Source organism: Atheta coriaria, unplaced genomic scaffold (assembly GCF_025399875.1).
Source record: "Atheta coriaria isolate IRGN ID8LTWV9N9 unplaced genomic scaffold, Caltech_Dcor_3.1 hic_scaffold_10_pilon, whole genome shotgun sequence".
Classification (NCBI taxonomy): Eukaryota; Metazoa; Arthropoda; class Insecta; order Coleoptera; family Staphylinidae; genus Dalotia; species Dalotia coriaria.
In genome coordinates, this window is record NW_027045452.1 from 6,175,726 (window position 1) to 6,197,855 (window position 22,130).

At 34.7% G+C, this 22,130-nt stretch overlaps 2 protein-coding genes, 1 long non-coding RNA gene and 4 other non-coding genes across 9 annotated transcripts; 6 read left to right on the plus strand and 1 right to left on the minus strand.

Moving 5' to 3' along the window:
* Positions 1 to 1,850: 1,850 nt before the first annotated feature.
* On the plus strand, positions 1,851 to 14,919 carry LOC135800633 (uncharacterized). 2 transcript variants are annotated; one of them, XM_065313904.1, is made up of 5 exons: positions 1,851 to 2,750; positions 11,125 to 11,554; positions 11,649 to 11,819; positions 12,117 to 12,223; positions 14,547 to 14,919. In XM_065313904.1, the coding sequence occupies exons 1-5, from the start codon at positions 2,651 to 2,653 to the stop codon at positions 14,711 to 14,713; spliced, it is 975 nt and encodes a 324-aa protein (XP_065169976.1). In that variant the 5' UTR covers positions 1,851 to 2,650; the 3' UTR covers positions 14,714 to 14,919. The 2 variants fall into 2 exon arrangements, with proteins under 2 accessions (XP_065169976.1, XP_065169977.1); XM_065313905.1 differs by having other exon boundaries at positions 1,853 to 2,750; positions 11,667 to 11,819.
* TRNAN-GUU (transfer RNA asparagine (anticodon GUU)) lies at positions 6,321 to 6,393 on the plus strand. The gene has a single exon. It is a non-coding gene; the product is annotated as a tRNA-Asn (tRNA).
* Positions 6,748 to 6,820, plus strand: TRNAN-GUU (transfer RNA asparagine (anticodon GUU)). Its single transcript has one exon. It is a non-coding gene; the product is annotated as a tRNA-Asn (tRNA).
* Positions 7,111 to 7,183, plus strand: TRNAN-GUU (transfer RNA asparagine (anticodon GUU)). The gene has a single exon. It is a non-coding gene; the product is annotated as a tRNA-Asn (tRNA).
* An 810-nt stretch (positions 14,920 to 15,729) lies between the features above and the next one.
* On the plus strand, positions 15,730 to 17,228 carry LOC135800636 (uncharacterized). The gene is made up of 2 exons (XR_010550202.1): positions 15,730 to 16,504; positions 16,966 to 17,228. It is a non-coding gene; the product is annotated as an uncharacterized lncRNA (long non-coding RNA).
* Positions 17,229 to 17,278: 50 nt separating this feature from the next.
* TRNAR-UCU (transfer RNA arginine (anticodon UCU)) lies at positions 17,279 to 17,351 on the plus strand. Its single transcript has one exon. It is a non-coding gene; the product is annotated as a tRNA-Arg (tRNA).
* A 10-nt stretch (positions 17,352 to 17,361) lies between these two features.
* On the minus strand, positions 17,362 to 22,125 carry Rop (Syntaxin-binding protein Rop). 2 transcript variants are annotated; one of them, XM_065313898.1, is made up of 9 exons: positions 21,983 to 22,125; positions 21,467 to 21,637; positions 21,259 to 21,411; positions 20,624 to 20,727; positions 20,268 to 20,416; positions 19,997 to 20,212; positions 19,383 to 19,932; positions 19,135 to 19,325; positions 17,362 to 19,069 (listed from the first exon to the last, which is right to left on the minus strand). In XM_065313898.1, the coding sequence occupies exons 1-9, from the start codon at positions 22,008 to 22,010 to the stop codon at positions 18,847 to 18,849; spliced, it is 1,785 nt and encodes a 594-aa protein (XP_065169970.1). In that variant the 5' UTR covers positions 22,011 to 22,125; the 3' UTR covers positions 17,362 to 18,846. The 2 variants fall into 2 exon arrangements, with proteins under 2 accessions (XP_065169970.1, XP_065169969.1); XM_065313897.1 differs by lacking the exon at positions 20,624 to 20,727 and adding an exon at positions 21,046 to 21,149.
* Between the last annotated feature and the right edge of the window lie 5 nt (positions 22,126 to 22,130).

Consider the following 22,130-nt stretch of genomic DNA (forward strand, 5'->3'; position numbering starts at 1 on the left):
GTCTGCCGTCTGAAGCAAGCGTCGCGCAAAGACTTCAAGGATCCGACGAAACTATGGAGTGCATAGAGAACTCACCCAGGGACTATAGTGGCCCTTCAATCATCAGCCTCAAAATAGAATCCACTATTTTAGAGAGCGTGTAGAATAACATCGGTCCATCAGGATGTCACATCATGCGGGGGCGTTGAAGGAGATTGAATTTTACAATCAAAAAACTTATAATAATCACATTCAAAGTTCCAAATCGAATTGACTCCAGTATAATAACACATAAGCATTCATTTAATGATGGATTACATCATTATTATTTTGACATTTGAATATGGTGAAAAATTGGCACTATTGACACGCAGATGCAAGTTATGTAACCAACATTTCAAAAACACATGCGCCGCCGTATGTTGAGTTGCAGACCGCAAATTTTTCATTTCATTAAATATACGTTGATCAGATTGAATAACCGCTGCAATGCACCATAAATTACATCTCACACACGACGTGCTCTCGTACGCGTCGCACATTTTTTGCATAAGGCCCGTTTAACTCGTTTTGCATGAGCGCTGATTGCGAGCGGTGATAAAATTTTCATTTTCTTTTATTGCATCATCACATAAACAACGCAGTGTATCTAAATATAACAGCTGCATAATTAAAATTACAAACTCTAACTTTTGACATTTAAATTAATTTTTAACCAATTTTAAGTATTGAAGACCACATGTTATTTATTGGATTTTTTAAAGATGACCGAATAAAAGTATTGCGTAATTGTAAATGTCAAATATAAAGTATTATAACATCGGGCACAAAAATGAAAGCGAAATTTGCGAACAAAAGCAGGTTTTGCTAAAAAATAAAAGAATTTATAAGTAAGTATGACATTATGATTTAAAATACAAAAGATCATATGGAATAATTACATAATTCAACGATATAGTTGACACGCTGGTTTGGATTACTTGAATTTCGTCATTTTAATGATAAATCTTTTATTTTTGTGCATGCAATTTAATTCAATCGTTTAGAAATTTGCAACTCGGTGTTTTTGTGCTATTTTATGTTTAAATTTTATGTTTAATAGCTTTTGTTGCCTCGGGATGCATTTCTCATACATTGCGCATATTTTATGTTGTTGCGCAAAAGATATTCTGGCATGAAATTCAAAAATAGAATTTAATTAGCAAATAAGAACAATAGTCTTAATTTTTTGTTAGAAAAATTAATTTGCAGTGTCCTTATTAAAACTGCATTTAATTTTTAATCTGACCTTATTCTTAACTTGCTAAATTTTTTAATTAATAATTTAATTAATTGAAATAAAATGCACATGCAATAAATTAATGTAAATTTATATATTTTAACTTTAAAACAATTAATTTTATTTTATTTTGCTTACCTTTTGTTACTTTTGTTCTATTAGCGGTTATTTTCCAGTATTCAATCGAGTAATTATAGCTTTGACTTAATTTGCTATAATTGTTTTCTTTTTAGTTTTCAACTCACTAAAAACACACTTAAAAGACAAATGTATGTTTAGTCAAGACAGCCTAATGTGTTTTTTATTACTTCATTTGTTATTTGTCTTTTATTTCAATTTATTTTACCTGTTTTTTTTCCTGGCGTTTACTGCAATTCGAAATTGCCACGTAAAATTTCGAATTGTTCATGATTTTGACGCGAACAATTCCAACCGAGTAAATTGAAATCCAGTCGCGTTTAAAACAATCTGTCCCTCAGATTGCCTCCCACGAGAAACAAACGCTTTCGATTGAAGACGCTACCACATCGCATTGCAGTGGAGGATGCAAAAGAAAAAGAAAAAGCGAACGTCCACGGTCGTCGAGAGTGCGAGTGATTCGAAATCGAAAGGGAAATGTTCGCGTGTGTGCGAGTGCAGCACGCTGGAGGATGGAAGGAAATTCGCGAAACCGTGATCGCTGGACAAACGCGTGCGAAGTGTGAAGAAGCGCAGAAGTTACGATGTGAGCAGCACATTGTCATAGCAACGAGATTTGTAACCATAGCAACCAAAATCAACAAATAACGGATTCAGTGTTTCAGTGCAATACGAACATTTAAAACCAACAGAACACATTTATATTAAAACACATCAACAAGTGACAATTGTTTTGATCATTTCCGAACGAATTTTAAGGAACGCTTGATGGAACTTGGTCGGAGTGGCTGGGTGAGCAAGTTTATTAATTTTTCTCTCGGCGAGTCGTCATACTCGTCGCGACCCGCGTCGTTGCATTATGTCGAGTGCGTCGTCAACTAGCGGTTTGAATTTTTTTCAACAAACGCGTGCCGCCTACCAGCAAAACAACACGACAACAAAATAATATTAAATATTAAACTGTCCGTAAAAAAGTGAAAATGTGAATTAAACAATAAAAAATTATTTACATTGAAAACTTTGTTTCTAAACTAAAATTTAGCATGAAATCAATGAAACATTCGTCGTTTTATAAACCAGTGCGATATAAATTAAAATTAAAATTAAAAACTTTAAATTTGACAATTATGATGTTGCAAAGATGATATTTAATAAAATCGGTTTATTTTATTAATTTAAAATATATTTTATTTAAAATTTCAGTTTTGTGCTAGTTTTATAATAAAACTAAAACTAAAAAAGATTTTTGCGATCATGTGCGGTTTTACGCTCGGCGCGTCTGCGCTCAAGCTATTGTTGTGCGCTCTGCTTTTCATCTCGAACATCAGCGACGACCACTCTTGTCTCAAACTCGGTAAGTCTAGGTTAGCGTCTTATCCACGCCGAAAACAAATGAAGATTTCACATTTCACTCAACACTTGCAAAGCTTGAAATATCATAATTGAGCGTTCAATTATTTTCAAAGTCAATTCTTCCCGATTCGGTATTGTTTTGCTATCTGTGCGCATTATTTGTTCACAGTTTCTGGTCTAGAGTCGGTAATTATGTGTACGTTATAATTATGCACGTTTTCAATTCTCCCGAGGAGGTGTGTTGTATGGAAAAAGTAATTAATGTGAAGAGAGCTGGTAGAAATAAATAATTGATCAATTTTCAATTGGTAATTAATCATTACTCGTGTATGGTGAGTGAAAAATGCAAAAATCATAATAAGTATGGTAATTAGTAATATGTGCAATGATTAATCAAACTAATACACGATATTTGCACTGAAAATCTGTCTTAATTTATATTATAACTGCAAATGTAACGTTTTTGTATGTTTGTTTCGCTGCTACGCTAAAACCATTCAACCATTTTTAAGAAAATTTGGTTTACAGATATTTTGGACGTAGGAAAGTAACATAAGCTACTTTTATAGCAAAAAATTAACTTTAAAAGTCTGAAAAATGTAAAAAATGATCAAACAAAAAAAAACTAATAAAACCTAACCATTGATATTTTTAATAAATATATTAATCATAAATATTAATAATAACGATAAAAACATGTAATTTATTAAAGTAGCATTAAAAGACGTCAGGTAATTTCCCCGCAAAGACAATTTCCCAAGTAGAACTCCAGTGGTCGGTTAATAAACCACTTGCATTTTGCATTTTGCATAACGATAAAACTTAGAGAGTAAATAATTGCTTCGTAAAACGTAAAGCTAAAACAAAGCCTGCCACCATTGTCACTATTCCTCCCATTCTTGCATTCGAAGTAAGCAAATAAGTTCACGTTGTAATTGCAAGTCTAATTTTTATGAGTCGCTCTCTTGAGCGACGCGCTTCCAACATAAACGTTTACATGGCGTTCACCGCTCGTGTAATTAACATCTAATTAATTAGCGTCACGCATTCAGCGTAAAACTACAAGCCGGTGCACAATGTAAGCGAATTGAAGAAATACTTAAGTGTCACTTTGTCACTTTGCAATTCCTAATTACAGAATGAGTGAGGAATAACTTACGACTTGCAGGCATTTCAATTATTTTAATTGATAGATTCAGGTATAGTTATTTAAAGCATAAAAATATTCTTTTGTGGTTTTATTTTTTTATTTTTTGCGTACCACCATAATGTGAATTTAATTTCGCGTAAATTTCGTCTGAATTTCATTGGCACTTTCGTCGCGCCGTGGCATTGAACACTTTTGTGACTTTCTATTTTTATTTCGCTAATAAGTATCGATTTTCCGTTAAAAATCATCGTAAATATTTATACCGGCTATAGTAATCATTCATGCGCATGTTATTAAAAATGAAATAAAGTTCTATTGAAATAAAAACAGGATTGTCATTTAAAAAAACAAAAAAATGCTTTGTACTTTAAACTTACGCATTTAATAATTAATTAACTATTGCACTAACAGTGAATTGATGTGCACTCACGCGTCAAATGCTTTTTTGTACATTTGTACCCATAATTGTTGCAATAATTGTTTATTTATGTTTTCATGTAATGTCAACTACTTTCTCTGCGCGCAAAAAACGACCTCTAATCAAATATTACGCAAACAATTAATTTCGTAGTTTTTATTGTTTGCAATAAGTGCAACTCATTCAAATATTAAGAAATATGAATTGATTGATACTTGAATATGTTTTGTAATAATTATAAGTTCACTTGATAATATAAATTTTATTCAACCCGAAATTATACGCAAATTAAATTCAAATGTAATATCTCCTTCTTTTCCTTGACATCTTAACAATTAAGTGTAGATATGATTTTTGTTCAATGCTCGTTAAATTCTATTACATTACATTACTTGTATTCTATATACTTGTACTTGCTAGTACTCATTAACATTAACACAAAACCTCATTCGTATTCTAATTCAATTGCTTGTTTAGCTGTGTGTGTGTGTTGAGTGTTGTTTCGTGTCTTCTTCGTATGTTGCGGATTGCGGTTTCTTCGCGGTTGTCGCTTCTTTTCTCGGCGCAACAAAGACTTGAAGTTTCCGACAAGTTCACTTTCCTTTTCGCTCGACGTTCGCCGCGAAGGCGTATAACATGTCATTTAATTGTGCATCGCTGTAGTGGCGACGGCGGATAAAGCATGCTCGCAATTTGAATACGCCGCGTGCAATTTCTTTACACAATTTTGCGTCCTTTTGACGTTAAAGTCTTTAGTTAGTGCAGTAGTTTGAAAGGTTTCAGGGTGATATCGCCTGTGTGGATCCCTTTTCATCGCGTTTTCTTTACAAGGTGATATTAATTAATTGTTTATTAATGTTGGGTTGCGAATGCTCATTTGCTCGTGTAGGTATTATCGCACGCATGAATGCGTTTTATATAAATTGATTACTTTGTAGAGGTAAGAAAAGTGTTGTGTTCTGGGAGTATGAAAGGGTTTATTTTTACGTTTTATTCACTTTTTACGTGAAAAATTAAAAAATTCTAAAAACTATCGGAAACTGTGAAAATTTTATTTGTTTTTAAATAATTCTTAGTTTTTTATATTAATTTTACAAATTTTATAAGTTTTTTCTTATTTTTTACAAAAAAATATATTTTTGTTAATTAAAAATTGATCACATAACTATTTTAACTATAAAAAATAAAAATTGTAAATTTTATATCCCAACTATTGTTGTTTATTAATATTAACAAAGCCAAAGCGTCTTGATATTATTTTCTAAACGCTGTTCAATATCATCTTGTCTAAAACCATTGTATCGCTTCATTATGTGATGTGGCGGATGCGCCGCCTAATGAAATAACTAAATATGTACCGAAATTGATGCGCGCTTGACGGGACATTGAATTCATTACGTGTACCTCTTGATAACTTAATGGGTATGTAGGCCAATGTTTGTTTATTAAATTTCCTATTAAACCGATATAAATCACTCATTCATCCGACGATATGCGTAATACCTATGTGTAAATTTGTAACTCACCTGCGCGGACGACACGCGACGCGGAAATTAATAAATAGATAATAAATGATCGCATGGTGTAGAATTTCGTTTGCGTAATTATTTGTGTAATATGCATGATTCTCTTGCGGTGCTCACAGAGCGTCTGCCGGTTATTAATCGAGTAATAAGTGAAGTAAATGGAGCACATTGGATCGGTGTGCGCTTCGTTGCGTTCAATCAATTTCTCGAGTGGTGTGGCGACGCGTCGGCGACAAGAATCCGCAGTCATTTATTATAGATACCTATGTTTATGTTATCTTTGAAATCTCATCTTTGGTTTGTGATTGACGTGATGCTTGCAACTGCTGTGAGGTACAGTTAATTATTTGTGTGTTACTGAGTCACTGGTACAGTTATATCTGGAAAATATTTAAAAATTTATGTTTTTGAATTGTTTAAAAGTTAAGTTATCATCACTGTGTATTGGCAAAATATTTTAGATAAGCGTAATCAGTAGCCTCCGTGGCGCAATCGGCAGCGCGTTCGGCTGTTAACCGAAAGGTCGGTGGTTCGATCCCACCCGGGGGCGGCAATGTTTTACAGTTTTGTCTAGGTGAAACAGGAAAACATATTGATGATGACATTGGGAGAAAAATTGAAAAATGTTATTTAAGTAGAATTTACTTTACCTTTATTAGCTATGTACAGCGATATTTGTCGTCGGTTTGTGTGCCTAAACTCAATAATTGCAATATTGCAATATTCAGTATCCACAATTCACAGTAAATAGGTTTTTCATTTGAGAAACCTTGACATGATTACTATTTTTGATATTTTTGCCATTATTTCTAACACATTTTTTACTTCTGTTCTTATGTTTTTCATTTATTTTAATTTTTCTAGGAGATATTCGACGAAAATTAGTTTAAAACGATAAATATCGGCCTCCGTGGCGCAATCGGCAGCGCGTTCGGCTGTTAACCGAAAGGTTGGTGGTTCGATCCCACCCGGGGGCGGCAAATGTTTTGTTTTGATACAAAAGTATATATAGATGTAGACTAGTAAAAAACATTGACGGAAATAGATTTCTAGCTACTTCTATTACTCACTAGTTAAGTCAAAATCCAAATTCTGCTGTAGTATTGCGAAAAAGTCCGCATATCAAAGCAACTTGAATATTCTACACTGAAGACAAATAGATTGTTCCATTTTTATATTCTTACAGTATTTCTAACACTTGTTTTCTATTTATTCATAATTTTCTATAAAACTGTTGACGACAACTAGCTAAAAACCGTAAATATCGGCCTCCGTGGCGCAATCGGCAGCGCGTTCGGCTGTTAACCGAAAGGTCGGTGGTTCGATCCCACCCGGGGGCGTCGCGTTTTTTGCAACTTTACTAATTCCGCCCGCTATCTGTCTTTCCAGCATGCACGCCAAATTGAAATAAATAAATAACTACTTTCCCAATCAAAAAACCAATTTGCAAAGCTCGGTGTCACAGCAATCATTTTCAGTTTTCCTCAATTTTCATTCTAGTTTACGTGGTTATAAAACACCAACCAATTTATTTAGGTCAACTATTTGCTAAATGTTTATAATTGAAACCTATTACTTTAAGTAGGAGAGAATAATTTGCAAAGTAATCCAGTAATAATTGCTTAAACAAAAATTTGACTAAAAAGAGTTAAATTGATCAATCAAAAAGAAATTTTGGTAAAAGTATTGCATTCTTTCACTCAATTCTCACTTTTATTACAAAAAGACTAATTCATATTATACATACCAATTTATTATATTTCAATAATAATTTATTTAAAATTACTTGAAATAAAACACTGTTATTATAGCAACTCGTTAATGAGTTTTATGATGTATGATAAGTTAGAAAAGCAGTGAAAACAAGTAGGTGCATCGTGCAATTTGCAATTGCACTCGCAATCAGTTAAATTGCATTTACAACGGATTAAAATGGAATGCGGTGCATTTTACACGCTAAATGAGTGAATGCACGCATATATTGCATGTCGAGTTAATGTGCACCTTGCAACTTTTCTCTCTTTTTAGTTCCAATCCGCCATTTACGCTACACCCCAACATAACCTAACCTTATCTAACATAACCCATCTCTTGCACTTGCACTTGCATGCAACCTTCAATTCACCACAACTTAACGCCACGCGCGGCGCACAAGGGGAGAGCGAATAATTTATGAGTTTAATAGCGATTATAGCAACAGGTAATCACTGGGCTCACGCGTATTACGCCGCGCCGAGTCGAGCAGAAGATGCCACAGGTGAGTCGGCGCGCGAATGTGATAAAAATAGTGGTAATGGTAATTACATTAATTTATCAGGAAGCATGCGTAGGTATTTTTCTGCTTCTGCAGCAGGCAATAAACTGTTAATGATGCACTAACAGAAGAATATAAGGACTGTAGGTAATCACGATTGCGTTATTTCATGTAATTTCACTCACAATTGGCGATATTAAAGTTATTAAACTGCATTAAATTATTAATAGTCAAATTTCAAACTTTTAATATAAATAAATTGCTTTTATAGTAATAAAACGTAAGTAAAGTATTTATTTAATTTAAATATTCATTGCATGTCAAGAAAAAATCACTTTATAAATGATTTGCGGTGAGTTTAAAAGAAAACACAGATCCAGGTGTAAGCGATGCACGTACAAGATGCCATTGAATAATATTGACATTCAATTAAATCAAACCGTCAAGATACAAGACGTTGGTTCGCAATAAAGTAAATCCACTTGTAAATTGAGGTGGAAAAACGCAAAATGCGCGAATTATGATAATGAAGCCTTGACACGACTCAAACATGCAAGTAACACAACAAGAAGATGTTAGATTTGAATACATATGACTATTTAATACTTTTGTTAATTTTCCGTGCAATTCTTTTTTGTTTAATGAAAATAATTACTTCTCACACTGTTCTGTACACTTTTCGTAATTACGCCAAGCAGAATTTCTCACTATTTACACTTTGCAATCGTTAAAATAACAGATGATACGAATACGTCTTCAAAACAAAAACAAATCCACCAAGTAAACAAAAGTAACTAATGTGCGAACGTAGGTGTATGTTAATATCTCCTTGATGTTTGATTATCTTGAGTTATCTGCAGAGAAATGTTTTAATTTCAACCGGAAAGAAACGCGAAAACTTCCACGAAACAAAAGTTGGTCCGGATGCGTAATTTCTAAAATTTAATGACAAAAACGAAATCAAAAGTGATGCGCATTTCACTTTTATTTTTTAAGTAATTCGTGCGTCGATCGCAAATTTCATCTCGTAAGTGAAACTTTTCTAAAATACGTCAATTTTTAAACGCAAAAAAACTTTATTTTCTTGTATATTACAACTGGTTACATGACTTTGTCGCTTGTTAACCACATCTGTGTATGGTCTGTGTTGTCTAAATATACTCACGTTTCCTTATTCGAGCGAAAAATCAGCACGACCATCTTTCACGACCAAGTGCATGACCATCTTCATGACATCCTCTCCACTGCGAAGAGAAACGAAGAAGACCAGGAAGCAATACAGACAAAGTGACTAAAAGTTAATAGTCACCACAATTGGAATTTGCAAATTGCAATTTTTTTTATCATTTTGTTTTGTGTGTATTTCATGAAAGTGAAACTGAAATTTTTTTTGCCGAGAAGCAATAAACAGGTGAACGCGAATAAAGCGTTATAATTGGCAATAAAATCATGTAATGTCATGCATTAACATTAACAAAGCACCTTACGCACGGTTCTTCGGTGTCAGTTGGAACAAAGAACAATGCAGAAATTAGCAATTCGTTAAAAACACACGATATGAAATCGAATCGCGAAAAACAAACTGAATAAAAACGATTTTATCTTTTTACATCTTCATTATCTTCTTTTGTGTATTACTTTTCTATTATTACCTCGCATTTCCTTTTTAATATCATTTTTATTTATTGGCTGAATAAATGCAAATTATGTTAGGTAAGTGACGTGTTTGATACAAGAATGATGAGAATATAATTTCTTTTGTTTATTTCCGTATTGATTTCCGTTATTTTTCTTTTCTTTCATTAATTCAGTTAAAATTTCGTAAAAAAATGTATAAAATATACATACTCTCGTATTTTTGTTTGTTACGCATCATAAAGTTTATTCACGCATGTAATGTAAGAATATTCCCCCAGAAAATGTAAAGTAAATTACATTTTTCTTTCTTCATGTCCCATTAAATAAAATACATTAGTTACATTAGGATAGAACAACCACGAAATGTCTTCGCTCAAAATAATATTTTGATTATACAGACCTTTGTAAATTCCATTCCAGAAGTATATTATTTTAAAATTAATTCGCTTTACAATGTTTGGTATGTTTACAAATTGTACATTTTTCAATGCACTGCAAACTGATAACGATAAAACTGAGTTATGTTATGCGATTACACGATTATTAAAAGTTTCACACTGGTGTCCGCTGTTTAAGTTTGCTCTTATTCTGTTGTTAGTTCCGTTTAAGTGATAAATTATAGCTGCACGGACGTTTTACTAAGTAAACAAAAACAGTTTTGCTAGTTTTTCGTAAAAAATGTTTTATATAAAAATTAGAAAATTAAATATTTAATAATCGGCGTATGAATAAAGTGAATAATATTTAAAATGTTAACAATAATTCAATGAAGAGCATGAAGTGCGAGTGAAAAGTTCAACAAGTGTCAACATTTGCACATCGTTCGAGTTTTACGATACGAGTGTAACGAACAGAAGGCTCAATGAATCAAAGAATTGTGTCAACACATACTCGTCAATGAGGATGTGTCAACATTTGCAAATATTAACACATACTTCAATTTTTTTATTAAACAGCAAAAAATGTACAATTTTCACGTTAAAAAATTTATTTTGTGAGCAATTGTATGAAGAGTTGACCAAAACCAAAATAAATGCAGAATTTTGCATTTGCAGTGTTTAAATTTAATTGTCCCTAAACGCGGAGCACAAGTACAAATAGAAAATTAAAATGACATTCAAGACTTTTGTAACTATGTGTAAACATGCAGCACGAATGTACTGCATGAAAGGAAAACACGAAATTATGTAAATATGTAAATTTTGAATAGTCCAGCTCTGCATTAACGTAATGTCTGCTCTCTGCTCGTTATCCTTATATCAATATGTCCGTTAACTCACTAGTTCTCTAGAGACTTACAACTTGCAACAAATTCAAACCCATTCAACACTACCCAAACATTTATTATAATAATTTGTTTCTTTATTGTTTCCAATTTTCTATTTATAGACTCGCATGACATTCACACACGTCCGCATCCATGGCCCAAGATGTCCGCAACAGATCTAAGCCTAAAGAAACACTATGAGCCCCGCAACAATATTGATGGACTTTACGATAAAGACCATGCGAACAGCCACTTGGCAAAATCGAACAGTGTGCGCGTGCAAAGTGCAAAAAGTGTAAACCTTAACGACGAGAGTAACACTCGAAGGAGTGACGGGACGGGTGCGAATAGCACCCACGGGTCGGGTGATGCCTGGAGGATGCGGCGGCGTTCTGTGTCCGACAATGCGACGCTGCGGCTTGCGTACGCAAACGACCCTTTTGGTGGGAACAGTGCTGGTGGTCGCGGTGCGAGTTTGTCTCCCGAGGGAAGAGTACATTTACGTCTCCGTCAACGACCGCTTGAACTACCGACAGAGGAAAGCAGCAAAAAGTTCGTATAGAAGAAAAATTATGAATATTATTTTAAGAAAATAAGTAATAAGTAAAATTAATTAATTCATTGAGTTTAAAATAATTTTTCAAAGGTTTTTGTCTATTACAAGGTCTAAAGAAAGGCAAAAAAGAACGAAACGCGGCGTGGTGCAACTTTACAATATGGTTAGTTGCGCCACTGGATGCGATCCTCTTATCTACAAGGGCTACGGCTGTTACTGCGGTTTCCTAGGGTCAGGTCGACCAGTCGATGGCATCGATAAGTAAGCAATTTGAATAGCTATACTTTTATTTCTCCGTGAACACAAAATGTAACAAAATATTATATATCATGTGAAATGAATATCTTCTTCACTTCCGGTACAGAAATAAATGTTATTGTAAGTGACAATGACATCAATGTCACTTCTTTGCTGGTTCAATATCATGTACGAGCATTTTGTCATACTTTCACGTCATTGCATAAATGCACAAGTAATGAATAGAAGATTGCATGGCGTATAAAAAGTGAATGTGAGTGTTAGTAGGTACTAACATCGTTTGCGCTCGCGTGTTTACAGGTGTTGCAAGATGCACGACATTTGCTACGACGTCGCCAACTGCCCCATGTACTTGGAGTACGTCGTGCCTTACTACTGGAAGTGCTACAGAGGGAAATCTCTTTGCGGTACGTACCTAATACCTTGCTTTTCAACTGAAATCATCACATGTCATGCTGCACGTTTACTTTCACTATTTAATTCATAATTTCTTCATTTTATATTTTATATATCATACTTGGATTAATTTTGATGTGTAGAAATAGTAGAAGTGGAAGGTTAGGAGAATTATTGTAGAAAATATGTTTGTTTGGTTGCATACATTAATTATGAATTTATATAATGTTGTCGTGGTAATATATTTGTATCTAAAAGGTTAATACCTACATGAATATGCAAAATTATGCCCGATAGTTCATAACTTTTGATTTTTAACTACGACCTTGATTAGATTTTGGTATTGTTCATAGTTTTTGTAATTAAAAACCTGTCGGAAGTGTACATCTCTGATAAACAGTCAAAACTTAACTTTAAAAATTCTTTTTAAATGTTTATTATAAAAATAATACAAAAGTAACTGAAGCACAGTTTTAATTATTCAACTGTCATTTGCACGAATAAAAAGCATTTCGACTATAAAAATTGCACGCTAAAAGTAAAATTATTCTCTGTTTGAGGCGTGTCAGAAAACTTTTGAGCAACAAGATAATAAACAATGCGTGAGAGTATTACAAAATCGATTTTTTATGTTAAAGTGGGAATAAAAAGCAAGCAAAAACTTCAACAGGATTTAAATTCGGCTGGTCACACGAATCTGTCACATTGTCATAGGTATCCTACACGCCCTCCATGCTGATGCATACAAATCCACATTTTATTTTTCTTTTTCTTGTTCCCAAACAAAAATTTTGAACCGCTAATAATTTTATCCGAACGCCGGGCACGTATCGTATCCACTTCCCATGTAGTGTAGTGTGTGGGAATAAAAACAATTTATTGCGCGAGTGTAATCCAATGTTTCCATTCGGTTTTCGAATTATTTTGATTGCCGTCCGATAATTCGGTTGCAACTCGCGGCAAACGGGAAAACACAATTATTGAATGTAATTATTTCGCTGGGTCAAAGTTTCTCCAAACATTCAACCGCACCGATAACAACTATCACGGTGCCAAATGCAAGCACAATCGTAATGATAAGAGCAAATGTTTATTATTGCGTGCGTTCGTGGTTGAGTTAACTACGTAATTACTTCAGCACTGGTCCTGGGCGAGTGTGATTTTATCCGTGTGCTAGTTTTATCCATGTTTCATCAATGTGCAAACATGTTCTTGTCAGGTGTCACCGTCTGACAAGTTATTATATTGACTATCGACATAATTATAGACATAATATTTCTGATTGGTAATAAATTGTATTGGGGTTATTGTTTGATAGTAATAAGTAAGAATGATTTTACTATCAGGGAAATACCACGAAATCAATTATTGTGGACAGGGCAACTGTTTATTCATGACATTTTCATTATTTATTAAATATTATTGCAATATTATATAGATTATGGTTGATTTCGTTGGTAATGGACATAACCGCAGGGATAATTAAAACAATTTGACAGCAGTGATTGTAACTTGTAATTTGTTCTTGTTTCGCATAGAAATAATTTATTAATAAATAATAAAACAATAAATATTTAATGTTTGGCGCGAAGAATACTCTTCCGTGAATATAATGCAATATGTATACTCACAGTTTGGAGTTCAACTCAATACAATTTTACTGGTACTGAAAAAAAAAAACTCGCTGATAAAACAAACATCCATGCGAAACGCGCACCGCGTGAATACACACCGGCACAGTTCTTTTAACTTCGTGTGCGCTCACTGACACCAACAAAAATATATGTAATACAAATAACTGCATCGTAGCGCCATCTCGCGTTTAACTTTGTAACTTTGTAGGATTAATTTCGCGTAGATTCAAACTTAATCTTACATTTTCAAGTTTAACTCTTCAAAATTCAATTCTTGCTGCATCTTCACATAAAATATTTATAAAGAAATAATGTGATTGTTTAAAAAGAAATTCGCATGATAATTACTTCATCTGCATAGCCTACATTATCACTTTGCAACATATTGTGACAACAAGACAATAAACCACTTCCATTGTCATTGTTATCGCCACCAATACTCCAATAAAAACAACACTAAAAATGACTTATTTACTTATACACTTTTATTGCGTTTGTTTTTAAGTTAATGTTGAAAAATCTATAAATAAATACATTATAAATAGATATATTTTATCTAACATTGTTAATTATCACTTTGGGTTTAACCCAAGAGCAATCAACATAAATAAAACAGGTACACAGTACCATATAATCCTATAATTTAATAATCGTTAACCAATAAGCGTGTTGATAAATTATTTGTTTCGCTTTTTTGTAGCCGTTGACCATTTGGACTTGGGTGGATCGGGTTCGTGCGCTCAACGCCTTTGCGAATGCGATCGTCTGCTATCGGAATGCCTGAGCAGATTTCCCTGTCCGGCAAGACGAGCGAAATGTGTTTCTTCGCCATGGAGATTGCTCCAAAACACTTTGATGTTCTTCTAGGAACGCCACCAGTCCGTTGAGATCGTCCTCCTGCATTTGCAGGGAGAACTTTTAATCACTAGCCTAATTAAACTTAAGGTAAACTACCTCAATGCATATTGTATTATATTAATATCTGCAGATAGAGAAAAAAATTATGAATTATTATTAAACATAGTTTTAACGGGTTTGTATATTTTAATGATAATAATAAATTATTTAACCCACCCGAACGAAGAGCTGGATGAAGAGATTCAGGCAGAATTCAACGTCGATGTTATCCGTGAACATTTTCACCGTTGGTAATTTCACAGGTGGTAATTGTTTAACGAAAGCGAAGCCGAAACGGTTAAAAATCGAATGAAACGCTCAATGGAAGCGCGCGCGCGTTTTTATAACAATATGTGGCGGTATGAACAACAGAGACGGATCAGAAATTTATCAATAATACAGAAATAGACTTGTATTAACTAGCAGATAACTTGCACAATCATTCTACTGATTAAATAAAAGAATTAAATTGAAAAAAAAAACAGGTTCATTGATGTTTTTATAAATTTTTACAGGTTTTTTAGTCTTTTTATTAATAATTATTGTTTGCTACGAGTCTGCGATGTACGTCGTACGTGACATGATGGCCACTCGGTCAAGGCATTGAACGGACATTTTTATTATTATCTCTTTGCCGTACAAATTAAATTTTCGATTTTTACTGCTTCGGTTTGGCGTTTGCGGCGATGGACGGTCGAATGGTGCAATCGGATGGCGGCCTTGACGCAGTTTTCGACCGCTCGAGTTTTGAGCCATCAAAATATTGCATTCGCTGGTGATTTAAACTTTTGGTCATGGTGTTAATAACATAATGACACTATAATGAACGGAATGTGAAAAAAATAAGCAAAAAATTCGGTTAAACAGCAAAGTAATGACCTGGTTTCAACTTTGCTCTTTTTCATAAAGAATAAATATGTTAATTTAATTAATTGTCTCGATTGTTTGTATTCAATGCATGTTTTAAAAATATTATTGATAAACATTGATATTTTGGGATGGTGTGTAAATATTTATACGAAATATTATTTGTATTAATTGTTATTTCCGTTGATATGCAAATTTTGACGAATATTTGCAATCCAAGGCTGTTTTACAAATATTAAGTGAGTAAATCAACATGAGTCATTGGCACTTAGCAAACATTGCTTGAAATATTAGCAAAAATTACAATCACCTGATTGTTCTAGTAAAACATTTTTTCTATTTACTAGAAACGTAAATTTCAAATGACAGTTTTGTCAATTAAGTAATTAATTTTATTCAAATCATGATTTGGTATAAATTTTATAACGTTGAATTTAGTGTTTAACTAAATAAAAATTATGGATCAACCATCAGAGGGTAAAATTTCCCATAGACCGAAGAAGCCATTATGCATATCAATCATTATGATTGTTTTGGTTCTTATAAACACTTCAGCATTCAGTTGCTTTGCGATATACAAATATCAAATGGAAGAAACATCTCCCGTTGGACGATATCTCGTCAGTCAATATTATATGTTCACTAATTTAGACCCGCACCGTAATAAATCCTGTCGTTATAATGCCGAAGAAGAACTGGAATGTGATTTCTATATTCCAAGAGGTGCCTTTATGCGACCCCAAGGCGATGACGACGATGCGGGATATTACGAAGAGGCAGAAAGCGCGCAAGCAAAATCCAAAAGAAAAACAACCAAATCATCAGTGGTTAAACATAAGAAAAAAGGATTGGGTACCAATCGGACAACTACTACAGATAGCTCAAGAAACACAGGTAATGTTAAAATTTTAAAGTTTGAAGTTGAAATAATGCACGACGCGCGCGGAATCGCAGTTATAAGTTATTGATAAAAACAGAAATCACTTTTTTTCCTTGTAACTTTGTGTGTGCTTGATTGTAAACAACAAACAACTTCATGCAAAGACACAAATTAGCATTTAATGCAAATAACTGCATCTTAGCACCATCTCGATTCTGTCTTTGTTACTATGATTAACACCGCGTTGAATCAGCTTTAATCTTGTTTTTTCAAGTTCAATTGTTCAAAATTTCTTCACTTTGGAACTTGTCACGACAACAGCACAATAAACTAGTTCTGTTATTATTGTTATTGCCTTAAACAGTCCCATAAAATAATAACACCTATGATAATATAATTATACATTTCTATTGCAATCCGTAGTCATTTCTGTCAATTTTACAAGTTTAAAGTAAATTAATTTCATAAATTGTAGATAATACAACTGAAACTTCCAATGAATTTCCAAACTCAACCTTTGCACAACCAACAACTGAAGAATCACTTACAAAACCGTCGAATACAACCGAATTTGACATTTATCACATTCTTTTTCCCCAATTTCCTGCACAACGCCGTAAATTCCAGTCAAATACAGTCCAACAAAAGAAAAAACCTCCTGTAACATAATTTGTAACACTCCAGGTAATACAATGCACTTACATAAAATAAAAACAAAGTGTAAAGTTTAAATTTAAATCAAGTTCTTAAGTTTTGCGCCATGGGACCCTGCCACGTACGCAGGATATGTCCCTTTGGCGCAGCGGATAGCGCGTTGGACTTCTAATCCAAAGGTCGTGGGTTCGATCCCCACAAGGGATGCAAGCGTACATTTTGATAATATTTTATTTTATTCATCAACATCTCGAAATTGACTGACAGCTTTCTCATATTAGAATTATGTAATATTTTTATCTTCAATGAATGCAATGCATAGAACTATTTACCACGTGCCACCAGAGCCATCAAACATTCATCTAAAATGTTTGATCGATCCGTGGACACTCATGAATATGTTACGCATGTATAGACTACTAATATACAATAACTATGCATTATATATGTATCATTATTCCTAGAGATTTGTAATTATTTCATAATAATCCTGCAATAAATTTAATCGTAATAGTCACTGTGTAACCTTATCGCAACTAACATAATACTATCATCGCATATCGCTACAATGTAATGTAAGAAATAAATAAATTAACAACATCAATAATAACAGTAATAAATGAAAAACTCCGAAAATAGATACGACAATTCATCGCTGCACTAAAATATTATAATATTACAAGTATTTATAATTTTATATAACAATGCTATATTTAGTTTCATTTATGTATCCCCCCATCTCAAATGTCTCCACGTACTTGAATCGATCAATAAACTATCATGCTAAACGTTGTATTTCTTCGCTAAGTTAAACTTGAATGCGTTAGCACACTGATTGCAGCACTTTCAAAAGTTTGATATATTATATTGCTTATGCCGCGTTTAATATTCACATTTCACACACGTAAATCTTTTTGGTATGTAAAGATGAGAAAATGCTACATGTTTAGATACTCGCCCTACGTGAATACGTGATATCGCTATATGTCAAATAGTACGTTCAAGAGCTATATAATAAAGTTTCTCAATTTGTTAATAATAGTAATTGTTAGTAATGTTAGTATTAATCACAAATTTTACATTTACGACGTGTGTAGTTTTCTGGTTTATCTTTATAGGTGTTTAGTTCTTTGCCTTTTTTCTCTCATTCGCTGCTACACTGATTAACTATCTGATTATTTTTGTATTTAGTTTGTTCTACGACTTGTCTCCGCTGGTAATTTTGAACGTATCATGGTTTAAGGTGCAATGTGACATCTGTCTTACGCTTCCCTTCGTTTCTCCGATCTTCGGCAGTTTTAATTATTAAAGCGAAAGCAAAGTGTTTACTTAGACTGTTTAAAGTGAAGTAATATAAAGCAAGGAAATCAATTTATCGCTCTGCGTCTTAACATTGCATCTCAGGTACGTAAGACTCTTATTTGATTTCTGCTTTTTACGCGTCGATGTGGATAGAGAAGCGTCGATTGTGAGAAGTGCCAGACATACACATACATAAAGAGATGATCGAAAGAGCGTACCGTAAGCAGTTTGGTTACCTTATTACCAATGGTTAGTAGCTAAGTGTTGGATAATGCTGGAATGGAATCGATGAAAAGAGTTCGCATGCGCTGCCTGTGCTTGCTTACAGTGTAGTATATTATTTGGTTGTTGTTGTCGTTTCTGGTGGTGTATTTTAAAAGTCGAATTGCACCTTCTTCTTCTAAGGGTCGGTCTTCAGCGAGCGCAAATCGCTGAGGAAGCCCTCAGGCGTGAGGATGTGCGACGAGCCGATGATTACCTCCCAGTTTTTGACAGCGTTCGTTACTTCGTACGCGGCGCGCATTTCGGAGTAGCTCATGCCGCCGACGATGAATACCAACAGACGTGGTACGTTTTTCACAGTCTGTTGGCCTTTGTCTTTGTGCCAGTGACCGTAACGCGCGCTATAGATAAAAGAATAATGTAAATTGAAGTAAATAATAAAATAGCAGTAAATGTGTTTGCATACCTTGTAGGCGCATGATAACCAGAACTCTGAGCTCGTCCAGCTAGGAACGGGAAGTGTCGCTGGTCAAGTTTATCTTCGATTGCATCCTCCATAAGGTCCTTGATGACAGGTGTCCAACGAGACATCTGATACGTTTGTTCAGTGATGCGCTCCTTACGCGGAACCGAATACGGCTTCTTGCGACTACCACCCTATTAACAATAAATTCAGTTACATCAACACTATACTACCAATGGCAATAAACTTACATCAGTGACAACATTAACACCCAAATACTGCAAGTTAGCAATGGTTTGTTTATCTTTGATCTGTGCATGCGATACCCATTTGGAGAGATTTTCCTCTGTGATGCCGTTCTTAGTCAACGCATACAGCGCAATAATGCGCATCTTGTCAAACTCGTTGGTAATCTTTGGATCAAGCAGCACGTTTACAATAAATTTAGTGTGATCTTTGATCTTCTCGCCGTCAGCATCTGTACCCATCGCAAGGTCTTGTTCGACTTTGCATAGTTTGTCAACGTATGCTTGGTATGCCTTCATGCAATCTTCAGCGAGATGCAGATGTGTTGCGTACTTTGATAGCTCCTTCTGATACTGCGGCATCTTTTTGATCATTTGTGAAAGATCCTTCATTGAGGATTTGTCGCCTGCAGGCATGCGTTTTGAATCAGTGAATTTCTTCAAATTCTTTGTGACGCTCTGCGATACTACGGCAATGTGCTGATGACGTAGATCCACCCACAATTCGTCGTTTTCATCCAAGAGAACTTCTTTCATTCCTTGTTGACCATCGTATCTGATAAATTCAAACATTAACATAGTTAATAAGTAAGTTTTTCGATTAGCTGAGTTGTAATTACTTGTAGACATCGTTTTCGATGGGTAAAAGATCATAGGCCATTGCTTGGAATGTCAACTCGTGCAGAAGCGGAGAAATGCAATCAAACCCACGATCCAAGATGATTAACTGAGAGCGCGCCTTTTCCGGGCCTTCACCCATAGTAGGCTCGTCTGCTTTGTACGCGTCCAGTTTTTGTTGAATCAACTGAGCCAACTCGACGTTGCGTTCAAAATCACTATGAATTAACAAGTAATTATACAAATATTAAGATGTATGCAGAAATGTCTTACACTCTGTATCTCACAGATGGATATTCGCCGAGCGTTGCGCATAATGTTGCGATTTGTTCAGCCATGCGTTCCATGTTTGCATTACGCGCATCAGCAAACATCGGCGAGTAACTGCATTGAAACGTGTCGGGCGAATCCAATGAGAATACCTTAGAAAATCAACAACGACATAAATAAACACTCTCAAATGCATGTCAGTAGAACACAGATTAGGTTAGGATCACAATGGCGGTGACATGCGGCATGGGTTAGATCGCAAAAGTATAACAATCAAAGACATATCATGCTCAATGAGGGTAAAAAGCAGTAATGGCAAGAGGGAGTGATTACTACGGGTGGTTTTCAAGTTGGCAAACCTGTGACTCGTAGGGAAGGAAGGCGATATTGACTTCCTTGAGTGTCTTAATTTTCCTAGCGGCGCACGACTTGCACAGCTCATTGAAGAGCTCCTCGGGACACACTGTGTGTATGCATTAACAAGGAATCAACAAGTAAGTTACCAGCTATTACTTAACATACGACACTCTTGACACAATATCAGAGGCGCACGCAGATACGCGAAAGGAGCGTTGAAATCAGTCCATCGAAAGAGTGTTGTGAGTTTGGCATCGGGTGATTAGTGAGTGCGGTTAATAACGGATACAATTGTAACACGAAACGATCGGAGACGGTTGAATGCAAAACTTGTTAAGACGGTTTTTGGTTGATGTTAATAAACGACAAGAGTAGAGAGGTAAAGAAACCAATAAAGAACACGTTAATGTAAAAAAAAAAATACCTGTTGTTCGACCGGAATGAACGCGATGTTGATTTCGACCAGCGATCGAATGAATTTCGCCACTCGCTTTTTCGATAACTCTTTGAACAAATTGTCTGGGCACGCTGTACAATGAAAATTCACAATGCACGATTACGCAACTCGTTCAAAGAATAAACAGAAAAGAAATTCTTTAAATAAAAACAGATAACTAGGCTTTTTAACAGTTATTACCTTCCGTAAAATAGACGTGAGCGGCTTTGTACATAGGCCTAGCACCTTCAAAGTCGTACATCAAAGCACGCACGGATTTCTCGCTTGGTGTAATCAAGTAGACACCTTCCATAGTACTCAAAGGTTCTCGTTTTTTGTTTATGTCCTCAACCACTATAAAATTATTAGTATAAATTGAGGATTTAAATTTTTTACATGATTCACTCACAAGTAATGCCCTCGGCAGAAATATCATGCATTTTGCAACAGGCGGAAACCATTCGCATGGCGAGTTGGTCCACAACCAGAACACGCCATTCGACGTGCGGTGCGGCGGCTGACCCCGGCGTTGGACCATTCTTTTTCACGCCCTTCTGCTTAATCACCTCATTCATAATCTCTGAAAGTAATAATCGCCAAAATAAGAAATTCAAATTGTAGCAGAATTCGGTGTGATAGGCAACTTGTGTGACACCAGCTGCTGTAATATCGACGGTCATGACGTCACCGCCCCACCACTATTCTGGAATGTAGGCTAAACTAATCAATAACAATGGGAATTTGCTGATTTTGCCTGTTAATTAATAATGATATCTTAAAGGAATCGTCATGATTTGATGTCAATACGGAAGATAACGTGTTTAGGTGATTTATTCTAGTTTTATCAGCGTCATATGGTGATTGTTATAAAGTAGGTGGTTTCTCTGAGCTGACTAGTGTGTGGCATAAAAGCGAAGCGACTTACTTAGTCCGACTTGGTTTTTGAGAGCCATGGTTGTTCGTAGCTGCTTGCCACTGCGTACGAACTAAATGCACTTGCTTGTTAACGATGCGCCCGAATTTTTATTTACGTTCGGCGCTCGCGGCTCGATGCGGGATCCTTGCGGGCGAAA

Excerpts from the sequence above, each read along its gene's own strand:
- Rop (XM_065313898.1), bottom strand. The coding sequence starts at position 22,010 with ATGGCTCTCAAAAACCAAGTCGGACTAA. Across the intron at positions 20,728-21,258 it reads TCACGTCTATTTTACGGAAG|TGTGTCCCGAGGAGCTCTTC; the intron begins GTAATAACTGTT and ends GCATACACACAG. Across the intron at positions 19,326-19,382 it reads GTGTTAATGTTGTCACTGAT|GGTGGTAGTCGCAAGAAGCC; the intron begins GTAAGTTTATTG and ends TATTGTTAATAG.
- LOC135800633 (XM_065313904.1), top strand. The coding sequence starts at position 2,651 with ATGTGCGGTTTTACGCTCGGCGCGTCTGCGCTCAAGCTATTGTTGTGC. Across the intron at positions 2,751-11,124 it reads CCACTCTTGTCTCAAACTCG|ACTCGCATGACATTCACACA; the intron begins GTAAGTCTAGGT and ends TTCTATTTATAG. Across the intron at positions 12,224-14,546 it reads CAGAGGGAAATCTCTTTGCG|CCGTTGACCATTTGGACTTG; the intron begins GTACGTACCTAA and ends GCTTTTTTGTAG.